Source organism: Bison bison, unplaced genomic scaffold (genome assembly GCF_000754665.1).
Source record: "Bison bison bison isolate TAMUID 2011002044 unplaced genomic scaffold, Bison_UMD1.0 scf7180017864375, whole genome shotgun sequence".
Lineage (NCBI taxonomy): Eukaryota > Metazoa > Chordata > Mammalia > Artiodactyla > Bovidae > Bison > Bison bison.
The window spans coordinates 815,742-830,068 of record NW_011494947.1 but is presented as its reverse complement, the minus strand read 5'-3'; the positions used below and the strand labels follow the sequence as shown (position 1 = coordinate 830,068).

The window sequence follows — 14,327 nt, the reverse complement described above, 5'->3', positions numbered from 1 at the left end:
TGTTTCTTTCTTTTTCTTTTTCTCCTCTTCTTTTTTTTTTACTATTATTATTGTATTTTAACAAACTTTATAGCACATTTTATTTGTTCTCAAATAACTTTTTCTCTTTCTTTTCGACGCATCAATGACTTGGTTTGTTTCCCTCACGATGAGATGTTGGAACCAAGAGATTGATACTGCTCAGCGGAATATAATTTACTATTATGTACTGTGGGTTTATGAAACAGGAGTCAAACAAAACATTGCATTTGAACACTATCCATTTATTAGCTCTATGGAGAAATTTATATTTGACAAGGAGACAATAACTTTGCTTCCTGATAAGCCGAAGAGGTCTATTTCTGTGTCCAATGCACAGAGTAGCTTGCCCTTCCCCAATAACTCTATTTACTACTATGAATATATTTTAATAATAAAATTGATATATATGTAAATTTATTTTAATCTAATTTCATCGAATCCTCCTAAAAAAAAAAAAAAAGAGCCTTTGTAGATTGTTTTCATATCTGAGTTATAGATTTCTGTATCGTATTCTCAGATTGATTTCCAGGCTATAATTCTGTCAAGATTTCCTCCCGGTGTCAAAAACAGCAACACCACAGCTAGAGTGCTTTATAATTGGCATCACAACGGAACCAGAATTACAGCCTCGATATTCATCCCAGTGCTGGGTGGGTTCGTGTTAGAATATTTCTCTCTTCCTTAGCCTCTTCCTGGGCTTGAAGGTTTATGGCTAAAATTACTTTCTAAATTAATCACAAAAATGCTGCATTGAAAGCTAAGGCAGAGGCAGTGGATTAGACAGAGATAAGAAAGGAGGGGGGTAAATACACCCTCAGCGAAGGGAGAGGAGTACAGAAGGATGATTAAACAGGGGCAGATAATTAAATCTAGGCTGTAAACAAACATCTTTTTTTTTCCCCCCTCTGCTTGTCCTCTGCCTTAGGGTCAAATAAATTAAACTGGCATTATTTACTACATAAAGAGAAACTGATTTTTATTTTGTGGTGAATGGAGAAGTATTTCTTTGCAAGCTCACCCTAAATCAAAGAGGTTCTTGAATCACCTTCCCCGTGTGCTTTTAATAAACACCAGGCCCGTCCCCTGTGGGTCCTGAAGCCCTGGGCTGTCACAAGGGCCGGTAAATAAAACAGTCGTTTTTCCCCCTCGGGGCTCAGAAAAATTGGCACTAGGCCTCTCCCTGCGTCTTGTCAATGACCCGCCCCCAGCCTTCTTCTAAGCGACTGTCTGCATTTTTCCTGACTCCTTTCAACTTCAGGTCGATGGTGAGCCTACCCAGAAGCTAACTACCAACTCTGAAGTCTGCTCCATCTCCAGAAAACAGAGGGTGGAGACTTGGCCTTGTAGCCCCGTGGTCCCTGGAGACTACCGGGCGGAACGGGGAAGAGACAGGGTGCCCAGGCTGCCCGCTGGGTCCCGGCTGCTCGAGAACCAGCCAGACGGCTCAGTCGTCCAGGAGGGAGCTCTCCAGACCCAGCGCTGGGGACGTGATCAAGACAGGGCTGAGGAGGGACTCCAACTTGGGGGGGGGGGACGGAAGAAAGCCCCTCACGAAGAGGTCCACCCCAACCCCCAGAGTCCGTGGATGTGCTGCTTTACGAGGAGCACGGGCTCCGCACTGAGGGTACACCAAGGACCCTGACAGGTTAGATGGTCTGGGTGGACCCGCTCCAGTGACAGGAGTCTAAGAACTGTCCCCAGCTCTGGTCAGAGGGAGATGTGAGTACAGAAGAAGGTCAGGTGTGGCAGCGTTTGAACAAACAGGAAGGGGGAGATGATCCCAGGATAGGAGGCAATTTCGAGAGGCTGAACAGGGGAGGAAATGGACTCTTCCTAGGGCCTTCAGAAAGGAATGCAGCCTGTCTCACATACTGATGTCAGCCTTACAGAATGGTAAGACAATACATATGTATTGTTTAAGCCACTAAGTTGGTGGTGGTGGTGATTGTTCAGTCACTCAGTTGTGTCCGACTCTGCGACCCCATGGGCTGCAGCACGCCAGCCTTCCCTGTCTTTCACTACCTCCCGGAGCTTTCTCAAACTCATGTCCTCTGAGTCAGGGATGCCATCCAACCATCTCGTTTGCGGTAGCTTATGACAACAGTCACAGAAAACTAATTTTCTGTCTATTTTCTAGAAGCAATTCATGCTCTTCTTAGACAAACAGCACACTTATACAGAGACAAGTGATTTGCAAAATATACCCACCTTGTGACTCAGGTATAGACAAATAAGGGTCCGAAAAGTTTAAAGAGAGAAATAGAGAGAGAATGAATATCCTTTGGAAGAAAAATTAACTCCAGGAAACAGTAGCACACTTTAGATAAAGCCTTATCAAGGACCTCTTGGTGGCTCAGCGGTAAAGACTGCCTGCTAACGCAGGAGACACAGCTTCAGTCCCTGGCCTGGGAAGATTCCACATGCTGAGGAGCAGTTAAGCCCGCGTGCCACAATTACTGAGCCTGAGCTCTGGAGCCCGGCAGCAGCTGAGCCTGTATGTCCAGAGCCCGTGCTCAGAAACAAGAGAAGCCACCGCAGCGAGAAGTCCATGCACTGCCACAGAGCGTAGCCCCTGCTTGCCACAATTAGAAAAAGCCCTCATGAAAGCAATAAAGAACCAGTACCACCAAAAATATAAATAAACACATAAAATGTAAAAAAAAAAAAAGCCTTATCAATGCTCAAAATAATTTAGAGAGAACAGACTCTATGATAGGAGAAACCAGAGAAAAGAGGATGAGATAAAATTTAAAAGGAGGTATTCTAATGCATATATACGGAATCTAGAAACATGGTACTGAAGAGTTCATTTACAGGGCAGCTGTGAAGAAACAGACACAGAAGATAGATTTATGGACGGGGAGAGGGGAGGAGAGGTGAGATGTATGGAGAGAGTAACATGGAAACTTACATTACCATATGGAACGTACATAGTCGATGGGAATTTGCTGTCTGGCTCAGGAAACTCAAAGAGGGGCCCTGTGTCAACCTAGAGGGGTGGGATGGGGAGGGAGATGAGAGGGAGGTTCCAAAGGGAAGGGATATATGTGTATCTATGGCCGATTCATGTAAAGGTTTGACAGAAAACAACAAAATTCTGTAAAGCAATTGTCCTTCAGTAAAAACAAACAAACAAACAAAAATTTAAAAGGACAAGAAAGAAAACTGACAGCATTAAGGGAAAAAGAGAATCCTCTGGGGGTCCAGGGGTCTAGACTGGGCACCTCACTGCCAGGGCCCAGGTTCAGTCCCTGATCCAGGAGCTAAGACTCCCACAGGCCGTGTGGTTCAGCTAAAACAAGTCAAAAAAGAAAAAAAAGTAAGGGGGGAAGAAATAAGGGAAGTGTAAAAGAATTATAGAAGTGAAAAAAGAAGAAATAAGAAATAATACTGATGTTTATTTAAATAAACTTATTGTGAAGGACAGATTTTAAAAATAATACAGAAAGGAAAAGGAAAAGATAAAAGTTACTAGAAAGAAATCTTAATTATGGAAGACAGATGATGAATGTCCAACATACATTTAATCAATCTTGCGTCCCCGGTGGCTCTGTGGTAAAGAATCTGCCTGCAATGCAGGACCCACAGGAGATGCGGGTTTGATCCCTGGGTTGGAAAGATCCCCTGGAGGAGGGCATAGCAACCCACTCCAGTATTATTGCCTGGAGAATCCCATGGACAGAGGGGCCTGGCGGGCTACAGTCCATGGGGTTGCAAAGACTCAGACACCACTGAAGCAACTTAGCACACCAAGTGAATGAACCAAAAAAAATTGATATATGTACTAGAAGGAAATTCTCCTGAAATAATGGAAATGGAAAGGATGCATAATATTCCAGAGAAAAGTAATAGAAAGAACCAGAACTGACACATGGCCTGGTGAATATAAATGAATTGAGAGAGAGAGAGAGCATCCAGACATAAGAAGTATATTACCTTAAATGTAAAAAAACTCATGGACCTCAGATGTTCCCATAACCCCCCAGGTGTCAGAGCGCAGTATAGAAATGATGCAGGATGCTGAGGGTAGGAAATATGATGGGAGAATTCTTTACTTTGTTAGACATTTACAAGTAAAGTTAACAGAAAGACAATCTCAAATGTGCAAGAATTTAGGAAGTTAAGCATGTACAAGTGACTCAAAGACTTAATCCATTCAAATGAACAATGAATCAAAATGGATAAATGGAGAGGCTGAACAATGCGAATAGCTGGCACTGAAATCTGAATCCAGTTGAAGAGAGAATGAAAACTTCTTAAATACAGTAAGTACAGCTAAAAACAGAATGCAATTGTTATATTTCTAGAAATAAAACTTAGTGATCTTAAAAGTAATAATCTGTGTACAACAGACTGAGATCACATGTGTCTGTTCCTCCCAACCGTCCCCACGGCCCCCGCGGCCCCCGAGGCCCCTGAGGCCCCCTGTGGCCCCCTGTGGCCGCCCAACAAAAATGGAGGTGGGGAGGGGAATAAGGAAGTGGTACGTATGGGAGCATTTTCTCCTTCATTTTTCATATGACAGAGTCAGAATATTCTGTTTCATTTCAGAATTGACAAATTGAGAAATACAAGTTTAATCAAGCCATCTTGACGAGACTAGTAGAGCTAGAAACAGATTATCTTCTAAACCAACTGGGGGGAGGGGCGGAGAGGAGAGAAACCAACAAAAGCAATAATAAAACAAAAGGAAAACACAGGCCATAAAAAACAAGATGGAAAACAAAGGAAACCACGATGAAGCATAAAATAAAGTGATAAAAAGCAAAAATATAGTGGGATAAATTCAGCCATTCAAGGAAAAAGACAAGCAGGTTGAATAAAACATATTAAACCCAATTTCATTCTGTCCACACAACAACCTAAAATAAAGGAAGTAAGGTAATTGATGGTAAGACACACGCAAATGCAGTGAAGCAAACGGGGTGAGTTGTGGATAAACACGGCACGTTGAACCATGCACCACACTCTATTTCCTCCCAAACCCCACAGAAAACAGACAGGAAAGGGATTCTGAAACCCTGACCAGCAAAGACAGGAGAATTGAGGGAGGGAAGGCAACTTAAAACATTTTGGGGGGCTCCCTGGCGGCTCAGCGGTTAAGGTTCTGCTCTTCCACTGCAGGCGCCTGGGGTCAGTCCTTGGTTGGGGAGCTAAGATCCTGCACGCTACAAAGTACGGCCAAAATAATTAAATTTTTTAAGGTTTTTTTTTTTTTTGAGACTTGGAAGAGCTGGATCAGTGGCAAGAAACTGCAGAGACCTCAAAGAGGCAAATCTCAAGTGAGCAGCAGGAAAAGCTGAGAACAAACCCAGTCCCCATCAGCAAATCCTACAAGGCTCAGGCACAGGTACTGAAACGGAGCCATGCTAATGTACAAATTAGCAGAGGTAGTTGGGTCTGAATGTTCCACACAGCTGGACAGGAGGCTGGAAAATGGGCTCTTTTATTTCAGACACCAGTGTGCGCCAGTGAACGCTGATGTGTTGCTACCCAGGAGGAAACAGAGAGTCCGTGGTGGAGGAGACGAGCAATGGTCCTGTCCCAGACAGTCACTTTCATCAGCATGATGCTGCGTGATGAACACACGGCTGACATAAACCTTTATGAACTAAATAACACGGCACCAAAACACAGAAGGCAAAAGCTGCAGGATACACAAAGTCAAATTATTAACAAGCCTGCTCCACAGAACAGGTACTGCTGAAGTTTTAAAAACCATCTAGCCATAGGCAAAGAACGAAAACCTATGAAATGACCGCATCATTGATCCCATAAGCCTGACAAAGAACACATGGAAAAAATTTAGACCCGTATTACATATGCTTATTAATACAAAAAAATCTAAATACAAGTGTAGCCAATACCATACAATAGTATATTAGTTTCCCACTGCTGCCACAACTAATTACCACAGATGTAGTTTCTTTAAAACGTTCAAATCTATCATCCCACAGTTCTGTAGGTCACAAGTCTGGTACAGGTCCACCTGTAGCACAACCAGGGTCACCAGGATGACCTGCCCACTTTAAAGCCAACTGTTCAGCTACCTTAATTACACCAGCAAAGTTCCTTCTGCCATGTAACCTGACATTCACAGGCAAGACGTGGTCGGGAGGGGGCTCCGTAGGCCATGGAGAATCAAAACTGTGTCTGCACAAGGCATATATTGGAAGAATAACACACCATGACCAAGTGATAGTCATTCTAGGGATGAAAGGTTGACTTACTATCAGAAAATCTGCTAAAATAATTTATTATATTCATACGTCAAAAAGAGAAGGAAAAAATGTCTGTCTTAGAAGATGCCAAAAAAACCTTGGAATGAAATTCAACATCAACTTCAGACATTTTAAACTCTAAACACTATACTTTAAAAAATTTATTTATTCTGCATTTATTTTTGCTGTACCGTGTGAGGCATGTGGGATCTTATGCCTCACATATGTTCCCCAACCAGGGATCAAACTCATACCCACTGCAATGGAAGTGAGGATTCTCAACCACTGGACAACCAGGGAAGTCCCAGAACTACACCTCTTTAACTTTATAAAAACTCTATATACCTCAAACGACAGTAATACCTTTGTGGTAGAACACAGGACAATCCTTCAGGTAAAAAGGCAAAAAAAAAAAAAACCAAAAAACACTTGTCTATCATGAGCCAGCTCTGGAAGTACTATTCAATGCAGTTAGACAAAAGAGTAAAATGAAAAATATAAATACTGGAAAGGAAAAGGACAAAAAGATACATATTTGTGATGACATGATCATCCCCCCGAAAAGCCCGAGAGAATCAACTGAAGACCTACCAGAAGCAGTCAGAGGGTTCCAGGAAACGAGCTGGGACATAAAAATAAGTAAGAAAAATCAGCATTGTTCTCAGAATCCTGAGAAATCCAGTTAGAAAATAAAAAGGATGCAAATATCCCATTATCACAAGATCAACAAGAAGAACAACAAGTAATACAATACCTAGAAATACACTTAACATGAAAAGCAGGGGCCCCAATAAAGTGCTGATGGTCTCACAAAGGGGCAAGGAGAGAACAGGGCCACGGACTGCACAGACCCAGCCATACACCTAATGGGATTCCAGTTAAAACGTCAGCAGCAGTGTTCATCTGGAATACTAAACATGTGAGACAGACACTGGAGAAGAGTAACGAGGGGCTTCCCTGGTGGTCCGGTGGTTAAGACTCCCGATGCAGGGGCCCTGGGCTTGATCCCTGGTCGGAGAACTGCACCCCACATGCTAAAGATTCCACGTGCTGCAACTAAGACTCGGTAGAGCCAAAGAAATAAAGAAAATAGTGTTTAAAAAAAGAGTAATGAGAGGGCCTTGTCCTGCATTGGCTATTTTGAATTATACGATAAAGCTAAAGTAGTTAAATGGTGTGGTACTATGCCATGCTAAGTCGCTTCAGTCATGTCTGACTCTGGACTGACTCTGTGACCCTCTGGACTGTAGCCCACCAGGCTCCTCTCTCCATGTATTCTCCAGGCAAGAATACTGGAGTAGGTTGCCATGCCTTTTTGCTGCAGAAGTAGACTTGTGGGGAACAACAGAAAATTTAGAAGTACAGCCAAGTATATTGAGAGACGGCATCTACGAGCAGACAGTGGTCAGACCACATATAAACACACACCCCAAGCCACCAGGTGGCCGACTCTCGGTATAAACAGCAAACTCTGACAGCCTTTGTTTTCTTCATGGGGGTGGTCTTTGTTTATTTCCACAACATCTACAGTTGTGGGGTGCTCTCAAGTTCAAGTTAGTGGAGGAAGGACAGAATATTCAACAACATTTGACATCGTTTTGGAAGAAGTGGCTAACAGTTGGGGGAAAAGGAGGCTGGTACAGCAAACCTCCATCAGAATAAACATCAGGGGCTTCCCCAGTGATCCAGTGGTTAGGGATCCGCCTGCCAACGCGGAGGCTCCATCCCTGGTCCAGCAAGATTCCCCCTGCCTCGGGACAACGAGCCCAAGACGCAGCTACCGAGCCCGAGCACTCTAGTACCCGTGCTCCCCAGCAAGAGAGCAGCCCCTGCTTGCCGCAGCCAGAGAAGGCCTGCGTGCGGCAACAATACCAGCCCAAAATAAAGACAATGATTTTTTTTTTAATTTTAAATAAATAAATATCAGACGCATCAAAGAGCCAAATGAAAAAGGAAAATTGTGAAAACAGTCGGGGGAAACCATGGATTGCTCTGCACCACAATCCCATGGGACAGGCGAGACTGGTCGATACGTGTCCTCACTCAGCTGGACGTTCAGGTCCAGTAAGGTGAGCGGCAGAGCCGGGATGTGAACCTGAGCCAGACTCCTGGTTCACAGGGTAAAACAGGATGGGTGGTGGGATGCGGGTGGCCAGGACACATGCCCTCTGGGGACCTTGGGCAGGCTCCAGGCAAACTGCCCGTTGTCACAGGGACCTGGAGAGATGGAAGAGGCCTTCCCGGGAGCCCGTGGGAAGCGGACTGCTCACCTGTTGGGCTTGTAGCCCAGATTGTCCATCAGGTGCGCCTGGTCCAGGTCTCGCGGGAAGCCGTGCAGCACCCACCCTCTCTCAACGCAGTCCTGCTGGTCCAGGCGCTGCTTCAGCACCTTCATGATGATGTTGTCAGGGACTGCGGAGAAAGGAGGACAGCTGGTCACTCTTCGGACCCAGCAGGAAGGTGAGGGCGCATCCGAGGTCGTTGCCCACTGGCTTCCTAACTTTACCTGACCTGGGTTTGAACTGCTGAAGAGGTGGGTTTAGGTGGCCGAGGATGTGGGTGCCTGTTTTTCGGGGCGCTCCGCAGTCCCACCAATGAGGGGAACGTGTCTATGCAGGGAGGGAACGCACTAGGTGACCTTGACATTGAGCTTTCCCTGACTTTGACAGGATAGATGCCCATCGGCAGCCAGGACAGCTCCCAGCTCTCCAGTGATGTGCAGGCACCCTTCTCCCCACCCTGCCCCCCAGGATCCAGCTTTTGCTGCAAAAGACTTTTCACGGAAGCCCCGGTGGGAGGTTTCATTTTCCTCCAATGGAGCGGTAGTGGTGCCCCCGAGGCTCTCTGCTAATTTATGATGCACATGCAAACCACCCCTTTCTTCTCCCCTCCCCCTTGGTTCTCCCCTCCTTGCTGTTTAGAATCAAATCTCTCACAAGAAGCACAGCATTAGTTATAACCAGTGACTGAAATCAAGTCTCGTGGAGAAGGAGATGTTAAGAAGTCTCTTGTTTACATTACTGCAATTGACATTTTCCTGAAATTTATACCTTTCTTCCCAGACTCATTAAATGGCCTGTGTTGCTAATGTACTGCGTTCTAGCAATTTGCACTGCATTTCCTGTGCTTTGCACTCATTTTTCCAGAGATACTTGGTAAATATTACCGTTGTTTGCTATAAATGTGGGCCTGATGACGAGCAGGTTTTCCGAGCGGCAGCGACAGAGCGGTCGGCGGCTTCTCTGGAGATGCTCGGCTGCCCTCAAACCGGCCATCCAGGGGTCAGCCCAGTGGCCCCCCGGGCTGGAACACATGACTGGAACCTTCCCAAAGGCCCCCTAGGCTGACAGCCAGGTGAGAGATCCAGAAAAAGTCACTACCAGCTGCTCTCCTCTGTGGCCGGGACACACCTAATGACCGTCCTGCTGCCCAAGAACCATAAACCTCCATCTAACCCTCCTCCAATCAGGATTTTCCTGATTTTGTTTTCACATCTTTCAGCCTTCCTTCCCCAGTCTGAAGGAAAGAGCAGGGAAGGGATTTTGCTCTAATGAGACGGCCTGGCTGAGACAGGTCAGTGAGGAGCTGATGCAGTTAATCCCATCCCTTCCCTGCTGAAACCTGCCGTGGCTCCCCAGTGCTCTTCGCTATGGTTGACAGGGCCCTGCAAGGTCCACAGCCTGCCTCCCCCAGGTGAATCTCCCCCCAGCTCTCCACCTCCCCTCAAATGTGCCGGTCCTTCCAGCCAAGTCTCCTTCCCCCACGCCTTGCCTGGGGCCGGGCCCCCGAGGAGGATCCGCTCCCAAGACTGTCCATAGCTGGGTTAGCAGCTGTGTTTCTTCACTTCCGCTTCACTTCTTGCCTCCCTGTTCTTAACCTTCCAGCTAAAGCTTTTCGTAGTGCTGCCTCTCACCAGGACAAAGGACCACGTCACCCCACCCCCAACACATCTTTTCCATAATTAACACAGTGCCTGGCACACAGGACGTGGTGGAAAGAATAGACCGGAGCCCTCTGTTTGCAAAGCTTCATTGCAACAAAGATGTTAAAACCAACTTGACCAGACTCTGGGGAGCTCAGAAGAAGAGCGGGAGCTGGGCTGGGGGCACCCACAAATCTGGGGTCTGGTCTTAGCCCTGCCCTTGGGTGCCAGCCAACCTCCGCTGGCCCCACGGGTTCTCCCAGTCCCAGTTTCCTCTTCCGCCAAGAGGAAGCCGGGCTCTGTCCCCAGGGGATCAACATGACACGTAGTCCCAGGCGCGTGCGAGGCGCTCAGAACTGGCGGCTCGTGCTCTTCGGTTCGGGAGATGTCGGTCAAGAAACAATGATCCATGAACCCTTGCATGCTTCCCCCGGGGTCAAGGTGTTTTAAGCTCGCTCCTGGGATACAGGGTGGCTGATTTCAAGCAAGTCTGGGCAGTTAAAGATGGAGAGATTTAGGGACTCCTGTCCCAAGTCCTCTGTTCTCAACCCAAGGGTAGGAAACCTACCAATTGCCCCCTCACTCCCCAGGAGCTGTTTGTATTCAGGGCAGGGGCAGGGAGGGCAGAGGGGCAGCTGTCACGGCTTCGGGGGTCCCCTCCCCCAGCTCTGCGCTGCACTCCCTATGCACGCCGTGCACACTGGCTCCCACCAGTGACCCCTGAGGAGTCGGGGTCCGGGGAACCACCGCTAAGACCACTGTGTGAATAAGGAACAGAACTTTTCTCTGATTCAGAAACCTCACGTTATCTGTCAGGAGAAATAAATACAGGTTAGAGACAATGAGGGTCACGAATCTGCTATACAGCCTTCCAATCCAGGCCTACCCCTGTTTATGGAGATTCTTACGGAAATTGAAACCCATCCAGAAATAAGACTTTCCCAGTGTCTGTCCAGTGGAGCATTATGCAGCATCTGAGCTGTGCCCAGGCTCGGGGTCTGAGGCTGCCACCCACAGCAAACAAGAAGCCAAGGGCCTGCCCTCCTGGAGTCTACATTCCGGCCAGTGAGACAGACGATGCACAGATAAATAAATAACCATTTCAGAAAGTCATAAATACTACGAAGAAAGCAAACCAAGTGAGGGATGATGCTGGTTTGACTGGATCCAGGATGGTCTCTGAGGTCACACCTGGCCAAGATCTGGACGATGAGTTCAGCCTCACGGAGATCTGGGGAGGATGTTCAGGGTGGAACTCATGGCAAGGGCAAAGGCCCTGAGGCTGGAACAACCTTGGCACATTCAAGGGATGGAAAAAGGCCCAGTGGCTGGAGCGGAGGGACTCTGGGAAGTGGGGGTGGGGAGGTCCTGCCAGGCCTTCCAGAAGGAAGTGGCTCTGCCCGCCCCCTGGCCATCTGGGGAAGGACTGGGCACAGGCCCTCAATGCACATTTACTGAAAGAACACACAGGGGCTGATCTCAGGATCCTGAGCTAGAACACCCAGGAACATGCACTTCACCACGTTTGCACAAAGACGGACCATTCTGTGGGATCAGCCAGTGGAGTCCCCAGCTGGGGTCCAGGCTCCAAGGATGTGGCTAGGAGATCGCACCTTACCTCCTGTGAAGTCTGCTGAGTGCTCAAGAATCGAGCTGTCAAACTGTGGTGCTGGAGACAACTCTGGAGTGTCCCTTGGACAGCAAGGTGATCAAACCAGTCAGTCCTAAAGGAAATCAACCCTGAATGTTCACTAGAAGGACTGATAGTGAAGCTGAAGCTCCAAGACTTTGGCCACCTGATTCGAAGAGCTTACTCACTGGAAAAGGCTCTGATGCTGGGAAAGACTGAGGGCAGGAGGAGAAGGGGGCAACAGGGGATGAGATGATCAGATGGCAGCCATCCAACTCAATGGACACGAGTCTGAGCAAACTCTGGGAGATAGTGAAGGACAGGGAATCCTGGCGTGCTGCAGTCCACAGGATCTCAAAGAGTCAGACACGACTTAGCACCTGAATGACAGCAACAGCAAAGCCTGCAAAGAGCTCAGGCTGAGGACCCCGAGTGCAAACTAGCTGTGAGCAGCTCCAGCTTTTTAAATTTCTAAAAGGACATCAAATAAAAAAAGGAATTCCTTGGTGGTCCAGTGGTTAGGACTTGGCGCTTTCATTGCGGTAGTCCAGATTCAATCCCTGATCAGGGAGCTAAGTTCCTGCAAATTGCACAGCATGACCAAAATAAATAAATAAAAGAAAAGTAAACCATCTTTTGCTGACCCCACAAGCACAGTGCCCTCAAGTCCTTGGGCACCCGGAGTGACTGAGGGACGCTTCCATCGACGACCCATCAGAGAGGCCGGCTGAGGTACAATGAGCTCTCTGCATCCCTCTCCAGACCTGCCCCCATCAGCCCTGAAACTAAAGGGCAGATCTTTACCTACAGGCAGGGAAGGCGAGTGAGCTGAGCTCTAAGGTAGGACGGGAGGGCAGGAAGATTAATAAGTGTTGCCGCCTTTACGCGAGTTCCTTAGAATAAAACCCAGAAAACTCAGCTCTTGGCTCCCCTGGGCTCCTTTCTTGGAGCAAATTTGAGCAGAGAGCCCTGGGGTCCAGCTGTGGGACCTCCCTGACCGTCAGAGTCCTCCTCTAAGACACCTGCCTCACCAGCTGTTACGGGGCTTGGAGACAACTCCTGGGGCCTGCCAGACCCATTGAGGTCTTCTGAAGGGAGGTGCGGGTATAAATTTAATTCCTTCTGAAAGTTTACCCAGAGTCCCATCAGGTGGCTATGATGAAGCCATTGGTAAGCACTGCTGCTGCTGCTGCTACTGCTAAGTCACTTCAGTCGTGTCTGACTCTGTGCGACCCCATAGATGGCAGCCTGCCAGACTCCCCCATCCCTGGGATTCTCCAGGCAAGAACACTGGAGTGGGTTGCCATTTCCTTCTCCAATGCATGAAAGTGAAAAGTGAAAGTGAAGTCGCTTAGTCGTGTCCAACTCTCAGCAACCCCATGGACTGCAGCCTACCAGGCTCCCCCGTCCATGGGATTTTACAGGCAAGAGTACTGGAGTGGGGTGCCATTGCCTTCTCCGATTGGTAAGCACAGGGACCCTCAAATTATAAACATGACCATCTGAGTGTGAATCTGGCTTCAGGAGAGGGCTGTGGGCCTGAGACAGGCTTGTCCTTGGGGGAGGGTCCACTGGAGTAATTAGTTTGCTGACCAGTGATGCCCTGGGCCCAGTGAAGGCCTCTGTTGATGAGGGTGAGGAGTGCACTGGGCAAGTAATTTTCTTCACTAATTAGTGCTGTTGGAGACCAAGCTGCAGTTAGGGGTGGACAGCTGAGCACTGAGCTTCTGAGGGCAACAGAGGCTGCTCGGAGGCTCAGAGACGGAGAGGCCTGGAAGGTCGTCCCATTGCCCATCCTCATCTCAAAGCTGAGAAACCAAGGCCCCCAAAGGCTGTGAGTTAAGTGACCTGTGCAAGCCAGTTGCTCAGCTGGGGAGAAATCTGACTCAAGGTCAAGACGTCTGACCAGACAGAAACACAAAGAGAATTCTTGGTTTGGGGTTGTTTTTTTGTTTTTGTTGTTTCCTTGTTAAGTTGGCAAAGATTTCTAGAGGAAATTTCCCAACTGGCATCACAAGCTAAGATGTACATGCCTCATGGCCCAGCAATCATGGTCCCAAGAATTTACATCTAAGATACGACTGCAGAGAGGACAGAAGATGTGCCCGTGGAGATGTCCGTCTCAGCGCCATTTATAACAGGGATGATGGAGACGATTTCAGATGTCCATCAGCAGAGGACAGCTTACATAAAGGACGAGACGTCTATGCAGCATGCTACTAGGGAAGCTTGAAAAAATCATCTATGTTGACTTGGAAAGAGGCCTCTGACAGAATATCAAATGGCGGGTGGGGGGAAGCAAGTAAACGACATAGATAATGTGATCTGGTGGTTTAGTTGCCAAGTCTGACTCTTGCAACCCCATGGACTGTAGCCCGCCAGGCTCCTCTGTCCATGGCAAGAACACTGGAGTGGTTTGCCATTTCCTTCTCCAGGGGATCTTCCAGACCCAGGGATTGAACCTGGGTCTCCTGGACTGCAGGTAGATTCTTTACCAACTGAGCTACCAGGGAAGCCACTGAAGTATATATTG

At 47.7% G+C, this 14,327-nt stretch overlaps 1 protein-coding gene across 2 annotated transcripts in view; it reads right to left on the bottom strand.

Moving 5' to 3' along the window:
• AK8 (adenylate kinase 8) overlaps positions 1–14,327 on the bottom strand; it is a 138,102-nt gene that overhangs the window by 42,068 nt on the left and 81,707 nt on the right. For both annotated transcript variants that reach the window (XM_010856769.1, XM_010856768.1), the window contains exon 11: positions 8,513–8,654. In XM_010856769.1, the coding sequence (XP_010855071.1) occupies positions 8,513–8,654 (142 nt within the window). The remainder of the gene's footprint in view (positions 1–8,512; positions 8,655–14,327) is intronic.